Below are 14,188 nucleotides of genomic sequence, written 5' to 3' on the forward strand. Positions count from 1 at the left end.
ACACACACACACACACACACACACACACACACACACACACACACACAACGCTATATTGACAGTGTAGACTGTTGAAGCGATGGTTGCTGAATACCAATGGCCCTGCTGTGGCTCAGAGGTACAGCGGGTCATCCTTGGGAAAGACACTGAACCCCAAATTGGGGTGACTAACCATCAGCAGTTAAAATGATGAATGTGGCGGCAGGTCATATCAGCGGTTGCTAATTAATGTTAAATGTGTGAGTATGTTGATACGTTGATATTTAAACTTGCAAGTATCTGCAGTACGCCAGAGATCTTCTGTAGTTCCAAAAACTCCAACAGAGTGATAAGTCGTCTCTCTAACTGATCGTGTCGCATCAGTTTCAGGTCCTATGCAAACCTTTCATTCAAGTCAAATATCATATATCAATCATCATGGTTTATTAGCTCAGTATTTGGATTAAGTGACTTGTTTTTCTCGTCTTCCGACCACTCAAAGCTCTTTAACACTACTTGTCATCATTCACCCATTCACACACTGATGACAGGGGCTACCATGCAAGGTGCCACCTGCCCATCAGGACTAACATTCATACGACATTCACACACCTGTGGGAGCAATTTGAAATGAAGTGTCTTGCTCAAGGACACATGGACATGGACTAGCGGAGCCGGGGATTGTACTGCCGATCCTCTGATTGAAGGACGACCCTGCTGACCACTGAGCACAGTTGCCCATTACTCAATAACATAGCACTCTTATCAGGATTAGAGCCTAAAAAACTCACGGAACTCTACGTAACAGCTATGTTTGATCAACTCTCGGTATCCAGTCATCTCTACACCTGCCTGCTCTCTAACCAGATGACTCACTCTCATACTACACTACAAACATACTCGTGTATTTCATGTACTTTTTTCCTTTTGTTTTCTCTTAACAACAAATAACGTTCTACATATTTACTACATAGGACTTCACTGAAGCCATCTGACAGTGTTAAAGAGCTTTGAGTGGTTGGAAGACTAGAAAAGAAGTAAACAAGTACAGTCCATGTACCACACCCTCGTTACAGTCGCTCACTCAGTACTTTGACTGACATACGGGATGGTGGCAGTAGTGACAGCTGTGAGATGAGTAGTGATGACAGTGATGGTCATAATAACAATTGATATTGTTGATTCAAGGCGCAAACATCCCCAACCATAAATGAATTAAATATGCAATATATTAAATATGATGAAAATAGATACAAAATAAGGTGTTGACTATCTGTATTTCTGTGGTCTAATGAGGACTGTAGCACAAAAACACAAACAAAAGGAGGCCGCATCAAGACAGATATAAAACATCGAGTGTGTGTGCTCGCATTAAAGAAAAGATCTGAGTGTGATTGTGGCAGAGCAAAGGGATCGTTTCTCTTTTTAAGATATGTGACCAACATGTACTGACTTTACAGCTGAATAATACACTAGTCAGTGCTCTCTAGTGGGCACACCTTTGAATGGATTCACTGTTTCAAATACATCTTTGACTCTTCTTGTTTCTTACTGGTGGACTTAGACTCTGATACATAGAAACATACATATACCTTCATGTGACGCTCTTAAGATGCTTTCTGTTTGGTGCTTTCAGTGGCTCTCTGTGGTAACACATTCTGAAACATTTATGATTTTAAAACTATCACAAACTATGCATACATACATTGAAAATGTAAAACCCCAAATAAGATCCAGTAGTTCTCTGAAAGCATTGAGTCTGGACAGGTGTTAACAAGTGAAAAGGTATAAAAGGGTAAAGATGGAGGCAGTGTCACAGATCTTTAAGTGGAGGGTTCTGAACCTTTTGTAACTTCAGGCCCTCGTCTGCTTGTTAACCACCTTCCCAAATAAATACCACCATCTTTAAAAGTGTTTAGGCTTATTTCTCTGTGGAGCTTTTACTGGCGCAGCGTTGTCCGATGGAGCGGTCAAAACAGGTCTGTCTCTGCCTGAGGATGTGTCCTGATTGGCCAATCAGATATTAATCGTGAACTGAGCAGTGAAATCATGCATTGTTTGAATTACTATGTTTTGCATTTATGGGAATTTATAAATTAGTAATAGTTAATAATAGTAGTTTTGTAAATGACCCCCCAACATGTATTTTTGTATTGCATCTATCCGTTTGGCACTAGATGAAGCTCTGAGGCCCACCAGTTACTCTAGATGTAGAGTTTTCTATTGTTCCACCTTTCAAATGTTTTATCTTTACTCCACAGAGGAGGAACGCCCACCGAGCCAAATAAGGAGCAAGGTAAGTCTGCCTGTCGTTATTTCATTTGCATCATTTCTACACCCATGTGTTGATCAGCTGTCGGGGGGAAAACACTGAATTAGTTCATGTCTCCACTGTGGGACTGATGGAGGCTTATGTAGTTTGATATTATCCTGTAGAGTTATGCATTGTTCACACTATGAGCGAGCAATGCGTGGCCAGCTACACTACAGCTGTTATGTTGTTAAAGGGCCAGTGTGTCGGACTTTGGGGAAATAGTAATGATAACTATGTTTGTGTTTTGGTTCCCTTCGAATGAGCCCGTCATATCTACATCTGGAGCGGGTCGTCTAATGGAGTCCACCATGTTGCACTGCCATGTTTCAGAGGACAACCCACATACTGGCTCTAGAGAGCCTTTTGCATCGTGACGTGACCTAAAGGAGTGTTATTATGGGAAGGAGTTTGTGCTCCTGGCACCGCAGTCTTAGAAAGGGAGGAGTGAGTGGAGTGCTATTCAGTTGGTCTGCAACCACACGGCTAAATGCTGCCAAATCATACACACTGTCAGCAACTGGCTAACAGCAAGGATACGGTATTCGTCCATCTTTAGACAGAACGGTACGGTGCTGTGTAAACAACAACATATGATTGGGTGATTGTCTACTTAGGTTCGTGGCGCGTTACACCGGTCAAGCAGCAGCCGGCTGTGTCGCTTGTAGTGTGAACATAGCAGGAGGGTGTGCTCTCTTAAGGACAGCGCTGTAAACTTCACCAGCATGTTGTCAGTCTGTTTTTCCGTTGTGGCTGATATGCGCCGTATCAAACCAATTTGAATGGCTACATCACCATACTCCTTAAGATAACTGTCAATGCGTCATCTTTAGTTGTTTCTGTTGAACAAAACATGCTGCTCTACTGTGTGTCCAGGTGTGGAGGACGAGAGTAAGTCCAGATGCCACAAGCGGCATTCAACAGGAAAGAGGAAGAAGAAGAAGAGAAGGAGGAAAGGCGAAGAGAACTCATCAGATTGCGACTCAGAGTTTGTGTCAAAGCAGAGGGAAAGTACGAGCGGTCAGAGCATTTCACCAAGGCGACGAGAGGAGCTGCCTGACATCATCCCAAAGCAGGTAAATACAGCAAACAACTAACTGGGACAGAAAGCCAAGCTATGAGGTCTTGATAATGTTGAGTGCATAGTTGACTTTACTTTATGTATATTGAAATCCAGCTATGTTTCCCTCAATTATAAGTAAGAGCTACATGTCATCTGGATGTGACCCCTACAGGCTATACGTGATATTGTCCAATGAGAGATCCGACTTCAAGGATTGTCCTTTTTATTGAACCAAAACGCAGACAAAATGTGCAATATTGACATCAAATTAATTTGTTTATATGCCTATGAGCAAATGAATAGAAAAATAGACTGTAGCCTGTGACAACATATACAATAAACGAAAGCAGTAACTCAGAAAATCAATTGCCTTGTATACAAAGGGAAGTGGGATTACTAACTAACCTGTGGGCTCCATCATGTTAGTGGATGGTGACCATGTGAACACCATCATGTACACTGACACAATGATGCCACATATGCATCAATGGCATCAAAGACTCATAGAATGAGGCTTCTCTTTATTCTTCACTCCCGAACAGGACAGCTCCAATAAAGGAAGAGGAGATGAGGAAAGACTCGGCAGGAGGAGGTTTCGTTCCAGTTCACGGTCACATTCCCATTCTCGTTCACATTCCTGTCTAGTGAGGAGGAACTCTCGGCCTAGACACCACCACCGAAGATCCATGACCCGGTCCAGGTATGATTGGTTGATTCTTGAGAGAAGTGTGTGGCTCAGTGGGGAGAGCGGGTCGCCCTTTAACCACCGGGTTGGCAGTTTGATCCCCGGCTCCTGCTGTCTGCATGTTGAAGTGTCCCTGAGCACTGTAAATGCAGAGGTCAAATGTCATGTATGTACCTGTAAGTAATAGACAATTTGAATTAAAAAAGCTGAACACTAAAAACCTAGAACACACATTCATCACACATTAAAAGTAGTTCTGCAAAGGTGGGTTTAGATAACTGTAATGGCACAACACACATTGACATGTAGGTAATCATGGTGCCCCTTCACATACTGTGAGCTGCTTACATGCTACATAAACGTCATAGTCGTGCCTTTTCTCACTGTGATGTGCTTTATCCTGCCATGACAGCTCTTCAGAGAAAAGGGGAGCTTTGGATGAATCCACACAGTCCACCCAAAGTCCTTCAAAAGGCCTCCAGCCCCCTCTGCTGGCCTGCAGCCCGACCCGAAGTCACATGGCAGCAGAGGAGCTGCCAGAGTCGAGCACAGAGCCACAGAGCCCCGACCAGAGAGCGAAGCCCCCAGAGAACAGAGAGGACTCAACACAAAGACTAGGTAGGACCTGTTTCATAAGCGTGTGTGGGAATAATTCACCAAATAAGCAGTCTATTGGAAATAATCACACGCTAAAGGCTATTTTTGTGTGAATTAAATACTTGACAAGTGAAAAATGTTTTCTTTTTAAATTGATAACTTAAGTGCAAAACAAACAGTTTCAAGTTAAAATGATGGAGAAATAAAATTAATAACTATTTCCAGGTATACACTGACACAAAAGTTTGTTTGAATTACAGTGGGCTATTCTCATAAGCAGAATTCTCATCAATTCAGATTTTGAAAGATGGTAAATGATCATCTTGAATAATTGCCCAGTCTTACCTTTCACACACAGTCTTTAAACAGTTTTATAATGTCTTCAGGGTGTCCAAGTAATATGTCTTGTGGTCTAATGCCAAAGCTGCAGGTTGTGGCGCACCCCAGTCCATGCTGGATCAGTCCATATCTACTGAACCGGACCAGACCACGGAGCCCAGCCCCCCTCAGCTCTTAGCATCAAACTGCCCCAGGTCCTCTGACTCTAATGTTAAATCACCAGCAAAGAAGAAGAGGAAATCCTCCAAGTCCCCACAGAGGAAAAAAGAAACAAAGTCATCAAAGAGGCCGAAAAGATCCAAGTCACCATGTAGGAGCCACAGGAGGGGATCCAGATCCAGATCCAGGAGTGCTTCAAAGAAGAAGAGGTCACGGTCCAGGTAGAGGGCGGGTGTTTGTCTCTATTAAGATCTAGTTGTATCTACATTAACCAACATTATTGTGAACGCAATAACTCTGGGCCATCGTGTTCTTCTGTTCACTGAGTCAAGTTTACAGATGAGGATTGAGCTGTGAAATACTCTCAAGCTCTCATTGTTCGGATTTTCTTTACCAAACTCTTTCCAACAAGCAAGTGCAGCACCATGGATGCCTTCCAGGAGACACTGTCTGAAAGTGTGCGCTGCTCTGCCCATATATATCAGTCCAACTTGGGCTGAATGCCCCCTCCCCCCCCAACCTCATATGTTTTAACGGTGAGCTTCATTGATAGATGTTGTCTGTGCAGGTCAGGGGGCCGTCGCTCGCGGAGGTCCCGCTCACGGTCGGCGTCACATGGTCGGAGGAGGGCCACATACAGCCAGAGGGACCGCTGGAAACGAGAGCCGAGTCACTCCCCTGTACTCATCCTCCGCAAAAACAGATCCCCTACTCGGAAACTCTGCAGTCTGAGTAACAGCCCTCAACGCATCAGTGAACTGGGTCAGATAATATGGATTCACTCATCTGAATGTCGTGCACCAGCTGCTGTACTGGCTGTTTTTTTCTATTTGCATTATTATATATGAAGAAGTTTTTAGTGTCATGAAGTCAATGTGCGCCACCGTCTCAAACTCCACCCCTGCTGTTATGCATCCTGATACATGAAAAACTGCCCAAATACATTTTAAAAGGTTTCCAGCAGAAGAGAAGCTCCACGTCATGTGTGTCTCACATTAACTTTAGTCAACCATCACCTACAGACGTCTCTCCCAATGACGCTGCGGTTCATTGTGCCAATCATTTTCAATGGAGCTACTTTAGAACACGTCACATCTGTCTGAGGTCTTCCTGTCGACATAGCAGCAACAATTGGTCACACTTTAGGTGATGATATGTGAAAATGATAATCCTTAATCTTTAGCTGCATTATCTGAATTATATTTTCTAAAGTCAAATCTGAGTTAGTGGAACCTGTCCTTTATGAAGTTTTGGTGTTAGGTTGTCTAGTCAGATATCAGCAACAGTTGCTCAACCTCCCAAAAACAAAGCCAGCTATAAACTGATTATGTTGGTTTGTGAACAGATATTTAAATGTTTGGAACATCACAGTGTAAAGAAACTCGGTGAAAGCAGGCATCAACACATCCAGTCAAAGAGTAACTGCACACTGACACACTGTAAAGTAAATGACATGACGGTACTGTGATGAAACACATCAATGCTGGTGTTAATATGAAAAGGCTCAACACACCATCTACTGTTTAAATCAGCCCTGAGCCCTGCAGGCCAATGCTGACGTGGAGCCTCCCGGCTGGGACTACTCGATGTCATGAAATATAGCTAACAATAAGCATGCATGCAAATGATGCTGTGGGTGGAGTTAGGCTCAGAGCTGGGGGTGGAGTTACACTTTAATTAGTTGATACGATCATCGTATTTATGTTTATTCTTTGTGTTTCCTCAGATAAGGACCAGTTGCTGGAAATTGCCAAGGCCAATGCTGCTGCCATGTGTGCCAAAGCAGGTATGCCCATCCCTGCCAGCCTGAGGACCACAGTGCTTCCCCTGGCTCTGCCAAGTATGGCCATGAATGCTGCTATGGCCAGTATGACGGCTGGTATGATTTTGACTCTTATGTCCTTTCTGCATGTCTTTCTTTTCAAAAATTCGTCCATCTATCCAGTAATTGGACATCCTGTCAGGTCTGATTTAGTGATGATCGTGTCAACCTTCATGAAGGTTATAGTATATATCCTCCTCTCACTCTGACGGCCCGCGGGCGGGCCGTCAGAGTGATAACTGCATATTTGTGTTATGCACACAACTGCCCTGTAACGATGAGTATTAATGTGATATCTCATTAGAAAGCTATGGTTCTTGTAATTCGATTTATGCAAACCATTTCAAGATACAATAACAACAGCAGGTACAGTTAACGTCTCTTTCAAACAAGCACTCCAAAAATAGCCGATAAAATATCGCCATGACTCACTGATTATGATCCATAACGTCCCCCTTGTGCATGCTAGTCCAGCAAAAACGGTCTTGCTAGGTGGCTAAGGGTCCACTCGATCGAATCCAGTAAAAGATTTAGTCCAAAACACATTAGTACGTCCATAAAGATCCACGGGGGGCTGTTGCATCATTTCAAATTAGCCAGCAGATATGATAACTCGCGATCATATTTCGGGCATAACTTCACGTTCCGTGTCAACAGAGCCGAGATTTTCATCACAAAATGGAGCCTACATTCCGCCGGTTAGATTGACACCTCATTTGACCCAATAGGAGCTTCTATAGCCCGGCCACATTCTGGAACAGCCAACGAGAGTCCACTTTGAAGGACAATGCCCGCCTCACTTCTTTGGGTATAGCTCCAGCCAATCGCAACAGATCCTGTTCAAACTCAGGCTGCACATAGCCAATGAAATTACGAAGCCAGGGATATGCAGATTTATCAGATTGAATGCTGGGAAAGTTTTCTAACCTGAACTGGAAACCATGAGTCAAGTTCTTGGGACAGAGTGTGAAGACTAAAGTCTGGTTCATGAGAACTTTGAAGAATCTGTAAAAGTTGATACTGGTTAAATATGATATAATTAACTATACATCGACATAAATAAACTATAGTTCGAATTTCGGACACGTAGTGTATCATAGTATATGCATTTTAACGTGGTGACGAGAGCCTCCAAATGCGTTTTTACGCTCTATACTCTTAGTAAACCACGTGTAAAATATTAATTTTCTGTCGTATTGTTATCAAATTTTAACTTATACGAGGCGTCATGACTGTTAGCTGTTGAATGAGAGTCTTTTCAAGACTCTAAGTCCCAGCCGTATATAGCTGCTGCCATCTGTTGGCCAAAACAAATCTAGGCCGAAGTAAAATGCTTCTCCTTCACTGTGCTGAAAACGCATTAGCTCAATGCTAATAGCACTTACGGTGATTCTGACTGATTGTGAAGAAACTTCAGAGTGTTGCCGTTCAATAAAGACTAAAACCATACATGTACTCCCAATGGTTCAATAACAGCTGTCAGTTTACTTTGGGTATGCGGTTGATAGGCGTTTTAGGCAAATTATGCAGGAATGAAAAGAGGATATTCTAGAGGTCATCTTAATGGTCACTCTGAAGGCTGTAGTTTGTGTTAGGCCTGCTAATTAGTCTAGCTCCATTGATTTAATGGACTGGGAAGTCTTGACTATATATATTGAGTTTACACAGAACCCCAACATACAGAAATAACAGCTCATTGATGAGTTTAATATATGATTTTCAGTTGAATTATTGTTTGCATGGCCCTCTGACAGGCTGAGACATGGCCACGCCTACGCAGGTTTTCTTGGGTATTACATATTTCTGTCATTTGTCGTAGCCTATGAGTTAAGAATTTGGGGAACTTCTATCGTTCAAATAGGCTTTTTTCAGTTGCCATGTAGCTCCACCTCTGAGACAGTCGCTTGAAAGGAACACTGCTGTAATTGTTTTTCATTTGTTCTCGTTCTCTGTGTCTCTTTCTTCCTTAAAGCCACCATGACAGCAGCGTTGTCTAACATGGGCATGTCTTCACTGCTCCCACTGCCATCCATTACCAACAAGCCGCCTCCTGTCTCCTCCCAACCCAACATCGCTTTGGAGGAAGTCAAGAGGAAAGTAGCGAAGCAGGCCAACAGCATCAGCATCAAGGAGTTTACAGATGTAAGGAAAAGAGCAGTGCATGTATTATTTAAGAAAGCAATCAAATGAATGTAATAACAAACTCTAATATCTCATCTGTAAAGATACAGGTCCAGGTACATTTCATGTCTTACACAAATACAACACAGTCTAGAACAATAATTAGTCTGGGTCGAGTGCTGAGGAGGCCAAACTCAACTCGGGGTTTGCAGCATATAACCAATCACAAACATGCACAAGTCTGCCGTCAGCAGAGCGACGCATGTTAGAAACCAAGAGAAAACTATAATATAGGATAAATATGAAGAAGTTAAACACATAATCTAGACTGTAAGAACAGTTCAAAGTGACAAATGCAGGGAGGACCGCTGGCAGGAAAGTGCTGACTGTGTGAATGTGAAATGAATGGATTTATAATATCACTGCTTCATCTAGAGCACGATAGATCTGACTGTGTGTTCTGTTGAATGAATGTGTTGCTTTAGTCTACTCTTATTCTTTCAGCTGGAACCCCGGCAGTTTGAAACAGACTTGGAGGCAAATAAAAAAGACCTAAAAAAAAAAAATTCTAAGACGTAATAAGGTTCTCTTCCATAACTTATTATCATCACAGCATACATTAAAGTAACCGGAACATCCAGTCTGTGACTATAAGACACCACTCTGACATGTTACTCTGCAACATTGCTCAGGAAGCTGAACACAGAAGTGAATATATGATGAGAATATATACTGATTTATTTTTTATTTGCTCCCAAGTCCATTTCTCACCACTGGGGTCATACTGTCACACACGCCATAAGAATACATCTGCAACATATTAACTTACCAGAACACACACATGTAGTCATAGTCAGATCTGTCGTGCTGTGGATGAAGCAGTGATATTATAAATCTGTTCACACAGTCGGGGATTTACTGCCAGCTGTTGCTTTTAGTCTGGATTATGACTTTACGTCTTCGTACTTGTGTAATATTTACGATCTACATACTGAGCTTTGATTGGTCATTGGTGATTGGTGCTTTTATACAAGTTGATCTCTTAACTTGCTCCGGACCAGGTTAGGTGTTCAGCATAAGTAACCTCACTAACCCCAAATCCTGCTTCGTCCACTAGAAACGTGTTTGACTTTGTAGCGAGAACACAGACACAGCTCTCACTTTGGCTCGTAACAACTCATCCTCCCACAGTAGACTAGATGGGCAAACAGCCCGGCACGGGTTAAGACCGTATCCACTGTTCCATGGCCAGGACGGAATCCACATTGCTCCTTCTGGAGATGAGGTGCGACAGTCTGAGAGCCTCCTTTCCAGCACCTAAGAATCCGCTGAGCAGTGTGATACCCCGATAACTGGAGCACACCCCGGTCTGCCACTCCACAGGTGCTGTCCCTGACCTCCATGTGACACTGAAGATGTGTGTCAGCCAAGACAGGCCCTACAATGTCCAGAGCCTTCAGGGTGAGTCTCATCCACACCTGGTGCCTTAGTGCTGAGGAGCGTTTTGACTACCTTAGAGTCCTGTGCCAAGGATATGGATGAGGCTTCCCCTGAGACTTCAAACTCCGCCTCCTCTACAGAGGACATGCTGGTCGGGTTCAGGAGTTCCTCAAAGTGCTCTTCCCACGTTCAACAAGATCAGTTGCACAAAGCCAGTTTCAGATACCATTGCCTTTTGATTGGATGTGCGGACTATGTAAGGGGACAGCGATTGGATGTTATTTGTCATGATAAAGAATTAGTGGTTGTCAACAAACATTGATGAGAACCTCTGTTTAGCTGTGTTGTGGGATTGGCTCTTCAAAGTAGCAGCTTTTTTGAGGAGGTCCATGCAGTTGGGATGTTTCCTAAGGTAGTGAAGGTCCATGGTGGAGTAGAGTGTTGCCATGGTCCAGTTGGCGAACACTGGTTCAGACCAAGCGTTAGCATATTACCAGGAGCTGTGTTCCTGGGGAAGGAGAGTAGATATCAGTTTCATACAACAAACCTCCACTGACTTGTTGGAAAACACGGACTGCAATCGACTCGACTGGACTAATGTCACTTGCAGGTAGTTCATTTTGGTTTCATTTTCCTATATTCGTTTTCGCAACACAGTTGACCTGAGCTGAACTGATTGTTTTTTTAATTGAACTGACGGTGAAACAGGAAGGGAACATTCTTTTATTTTTGGATTATTTGAAGTGGGGAATACTTTTGGGGTTTTCTGAAGGAGACATATTCTCTGTTATATTCTTTGCCTGCCGTTGAATTACTGACAGACCTTATTGAAAGGAGATATATTTGTTGTTGTCATTCTACATAGAAAATCTGTGCAAGTAACAATATATCTGAATGCAAGCATACAATAGGGTTGAGTGTGAGGGAAAGCATTACACAATCTGAACAAGAAATCGATCAGTCAAGCTCTCAAATTGAAGGATCATGCTCTTGAAAACAGCTCCATACTCGCTCTCATTCTCTGAACACTACACTGTTATCATGTTACTGTCACAACCTGTTAAAACATCACATGTATTTGATTGGCCAAGTCAGTGCAATTCTGTGTTGCAGCTAATGTTGAGCCCAGTTCAGAGGACCCTGCATTGTTTTACTTGAACATTTAGTGCCGGCTCCTCTGCTCCATCAGTGCATTGAAATGAATGAGCGGGCGGCGTTTTTTCACGTGCTGCTAAAAGACAGGAAGAACTATTATCATGTATTTTAAATGTAATTCTTTTCCTCGTTTGTGTAAATGCCTGAACTTGACGACTGTACTTCATTTGCTGTGTGTGTTTGTAGAAATGCAAGATGATCGTGGACAGTAAAGGAGAGCTGCCGGTGGCGATGCCTCATGTTTCAGACGAAGAGGATGATGGGAAACCTTTTGGAGGATCAGCTCTTCGGGAGCAAAAAGCCATCAGCTTCAGCATCAATGTAACATCCACACACGGGCTACACGTCTTATATGAGTTCACACATTACCATGAATGACAGTGAATGTGTGGTAAACCCTACCAAGAACACAGTGCAGTTTATAGGATAGCACTTTACACTACAACTGTAATGTTCCCTTTCTTAACTTAACCCGCCTAACGATGTTCTGCTCCATTATTGCTTGAGATATGGTAGATAGAACAAACACTCGTGCCATGTTTCCATCACATTTTCCACAAAGGTTTGACCGGCTCGTTTAACTACACAATCTCTTCTTTTGCAATGGTTTGACGGCACATGCCTGGGAATTCACAACCCCCAACCAGCTGTTTATCTTGATGCGTTCAAAGTTGGGCCACATATCGTGGATGGAAACCTGGATAAGAAAAATGGAATGCAAATTAGGTGTGTTTCCATCAGCTGGGTTGAGGCAAAGGAAGTGTCTACCTGAGCAAAAGGTTCTAATGTCAGGAAGCAAACGTGGGGACAAAAGAGCTTGGCGGTCTAGACCTTACAGCGATTGGGTCGTTCTGTTTCAGCTCATATGAGATAATAGTACCTGCTGATGACAGAGAGGATCTCTTTATATGTAGCGGAGAGTCTTCTCTATTGGTGCAGCAGTACATTAACAGCTCTGGGGGAAGTCTGGCTGGAGATGATTTACAGAGTCCTTTTCTGCACAGATTACAATCGTTGTGCAATGTAATGGGACCAAACTGCTGACCTGTCATCTAATATTCCTTATTTATTTGGCAAATGCATTCGCATTGCCTATTTGTCATATAAACTCTTCAAAAACACCTGAAGCGAGTGTAAAGCTCTTTTAGGGATCTTGTGGAAGTTTTGTTGAATTTGTTGCTTCAATCCAACTTTTATAATTAGATCATTTCCATAAAATGCTTGGATGGAAACATGGTTTTGTATTTCACATTTGCATATTTGCTCAATAAAATCAAGTGTCCTCCATGGATTGACTCTCTTGAAGCACTTTATAGAGGTACACTATTAGGTCAGGTCATTGAAATTGAAATGGATTTAGGTCCACAGCACCGCTGTGTGGTATGAAATGAACCACAAAGCATAATTCAATCCTTAATCCCAATTATTTGTGAACTATAATTTCATTATTTTACATACCAATGGACCGTTTCCACCTTGAATATCCCCGGATCTCGCTTGTTGTCTGTTCTGAGTTGAATGAGCAGAAGTTGCTTTTTGATTAAATAAGACGACATCATTATTGTGACGGCCAGTCATACGTTGGATACCTACCAAGAGAAGTGTGTAAGAAGTCTGTTTGGTGCTTTTCAGTTAAGTGAATGAATGAATTCATTATTCATTAAATGTAAGTTTCGTACTTGTGCAGCTCATTGGATGAAAAGCAGAATAATGAACACTATCCCATCTTTCCCATCAGAACACCACGGTCCGTCCAGCAGTGCGTAGTGACGCTGGCATGGCCAAAGAGTTCCCCGTGTCTTCAGGATCCCAACATCGCAAAAAGGTCTGAATCGCTCTATGGGGTCCAGGGGCATGTTTAGAGTCTTAATACAAGGCATAAATCAACTAATAAACTATGATGTATAATTAAGTAGTATATAGCCTGATTATTAGGTAGTAGCTACGCCTTTACCCGCTGCAACATTAAAGGTGCAATATACTACATTCAAAGCATTAATATCTCATCAATAACTATCATCTATGTTAAGAAACAGGGAGTACTGTCTACCTGAGCAGAGAAAGAAGTCTCTCTCCCTCTGTGTGTGTTGATATCACAGCTTCTCCTCTCTTTGTTCACAAAGCCGGCCGGCCATGTGACTCTTAGTGCAAGTTAGTGCACGTGAGCGTGCCGCACTGGCTAGCTCACGACTGCCGCTCTGCACGGCTGTCATACGGTGGTTACAGCATGTTGTCATGGAAGCATAGCACCCCCCCCCTCCAGGTCCCCCTCAGGGTAACATGAGCCATTCTGCATAATGAGTATACTTTTGCTTTTGGTACTTTTAAGTATATTTTGATGCTAATACTTTAATACTTTTATTGAAGTACAAAGCTTTGAAGTGATCAGACATGGACAGGTGTAATCATGGAGACGTTATGTGGAAGTCCATGTTTATCGTTTGTCCAGTTTATTAGAACAGAAGTGTATTGTTATAGTTAATATGAATCCACTCACACAGCGTGCTGAATGAGAGG

General features: G+C 42.7%; 1 protein-coding gene across 1 annotated transcript in view; it reads left to right on the plus strand.

The window, feature by feature from the left end:
• The window catches only part of sonb (SON DNA and RNA binding protein b), a 33,720-nt gene that overhangs the window by 1,432 nt on the left and 18,100 nt on the right, over positions 1-14,188 (plus strand). Inside the window, exons 3-12 of the mRNA XM_031852004.1 lie at positions 2,241-2,275; positions 3,167-3,366; positions 3,896-4,053; positions 4,451-4,656; positions 5,060-5,354; positions 5,702-5,895; positions 6,860-7,012; positions 8,928-9,097; positions 11,858-11,992; positions 13,410-13,496. Of these exons, the coding sequence (XP_031707864.1) occupies positions 2,241-2,275; positions 3,167-3,366; positions 3,896-4,053; positions 4,451-4,656; positions 5,060-5,354; positions 5,702-5,895; positions 6,860-7,012; positions 8,928-9,097; positions 11,858-11,992; positions 13,410-13,496 (1,633 nt within the window). The remainder of the gene's footprint in view (positions 1-2,240; positions 2,276-3,166; positions 3,367-3,895; positions 4,054-4,450; positions 4,657-5,059; positions 5,355-5,701; positions 5,896-6,859; positions 7,013-8,927; positions 9,098-11,857; positions 11,993-13,409; positions 13,497-14,188) is intronic.

This window comes from Anarrhichthys ocellatus, unplaced genomic scaffold, assembly GCF_004355925.1.
Source record: "Anarrhichthys ocellatus isolate YVR2014 unplaced genomic scaffold, GSC_Weel_1.0 scaffold12, whole genome shotgun sequence".
In the NCBI taxonomy this organism is placed as follows: Eukaryota; Metazoa; Chordata; class Actinopteri; order Perciformes; family Anarhichadidae; genus Anarrhichthys; species Anarrhichthys ocellatus.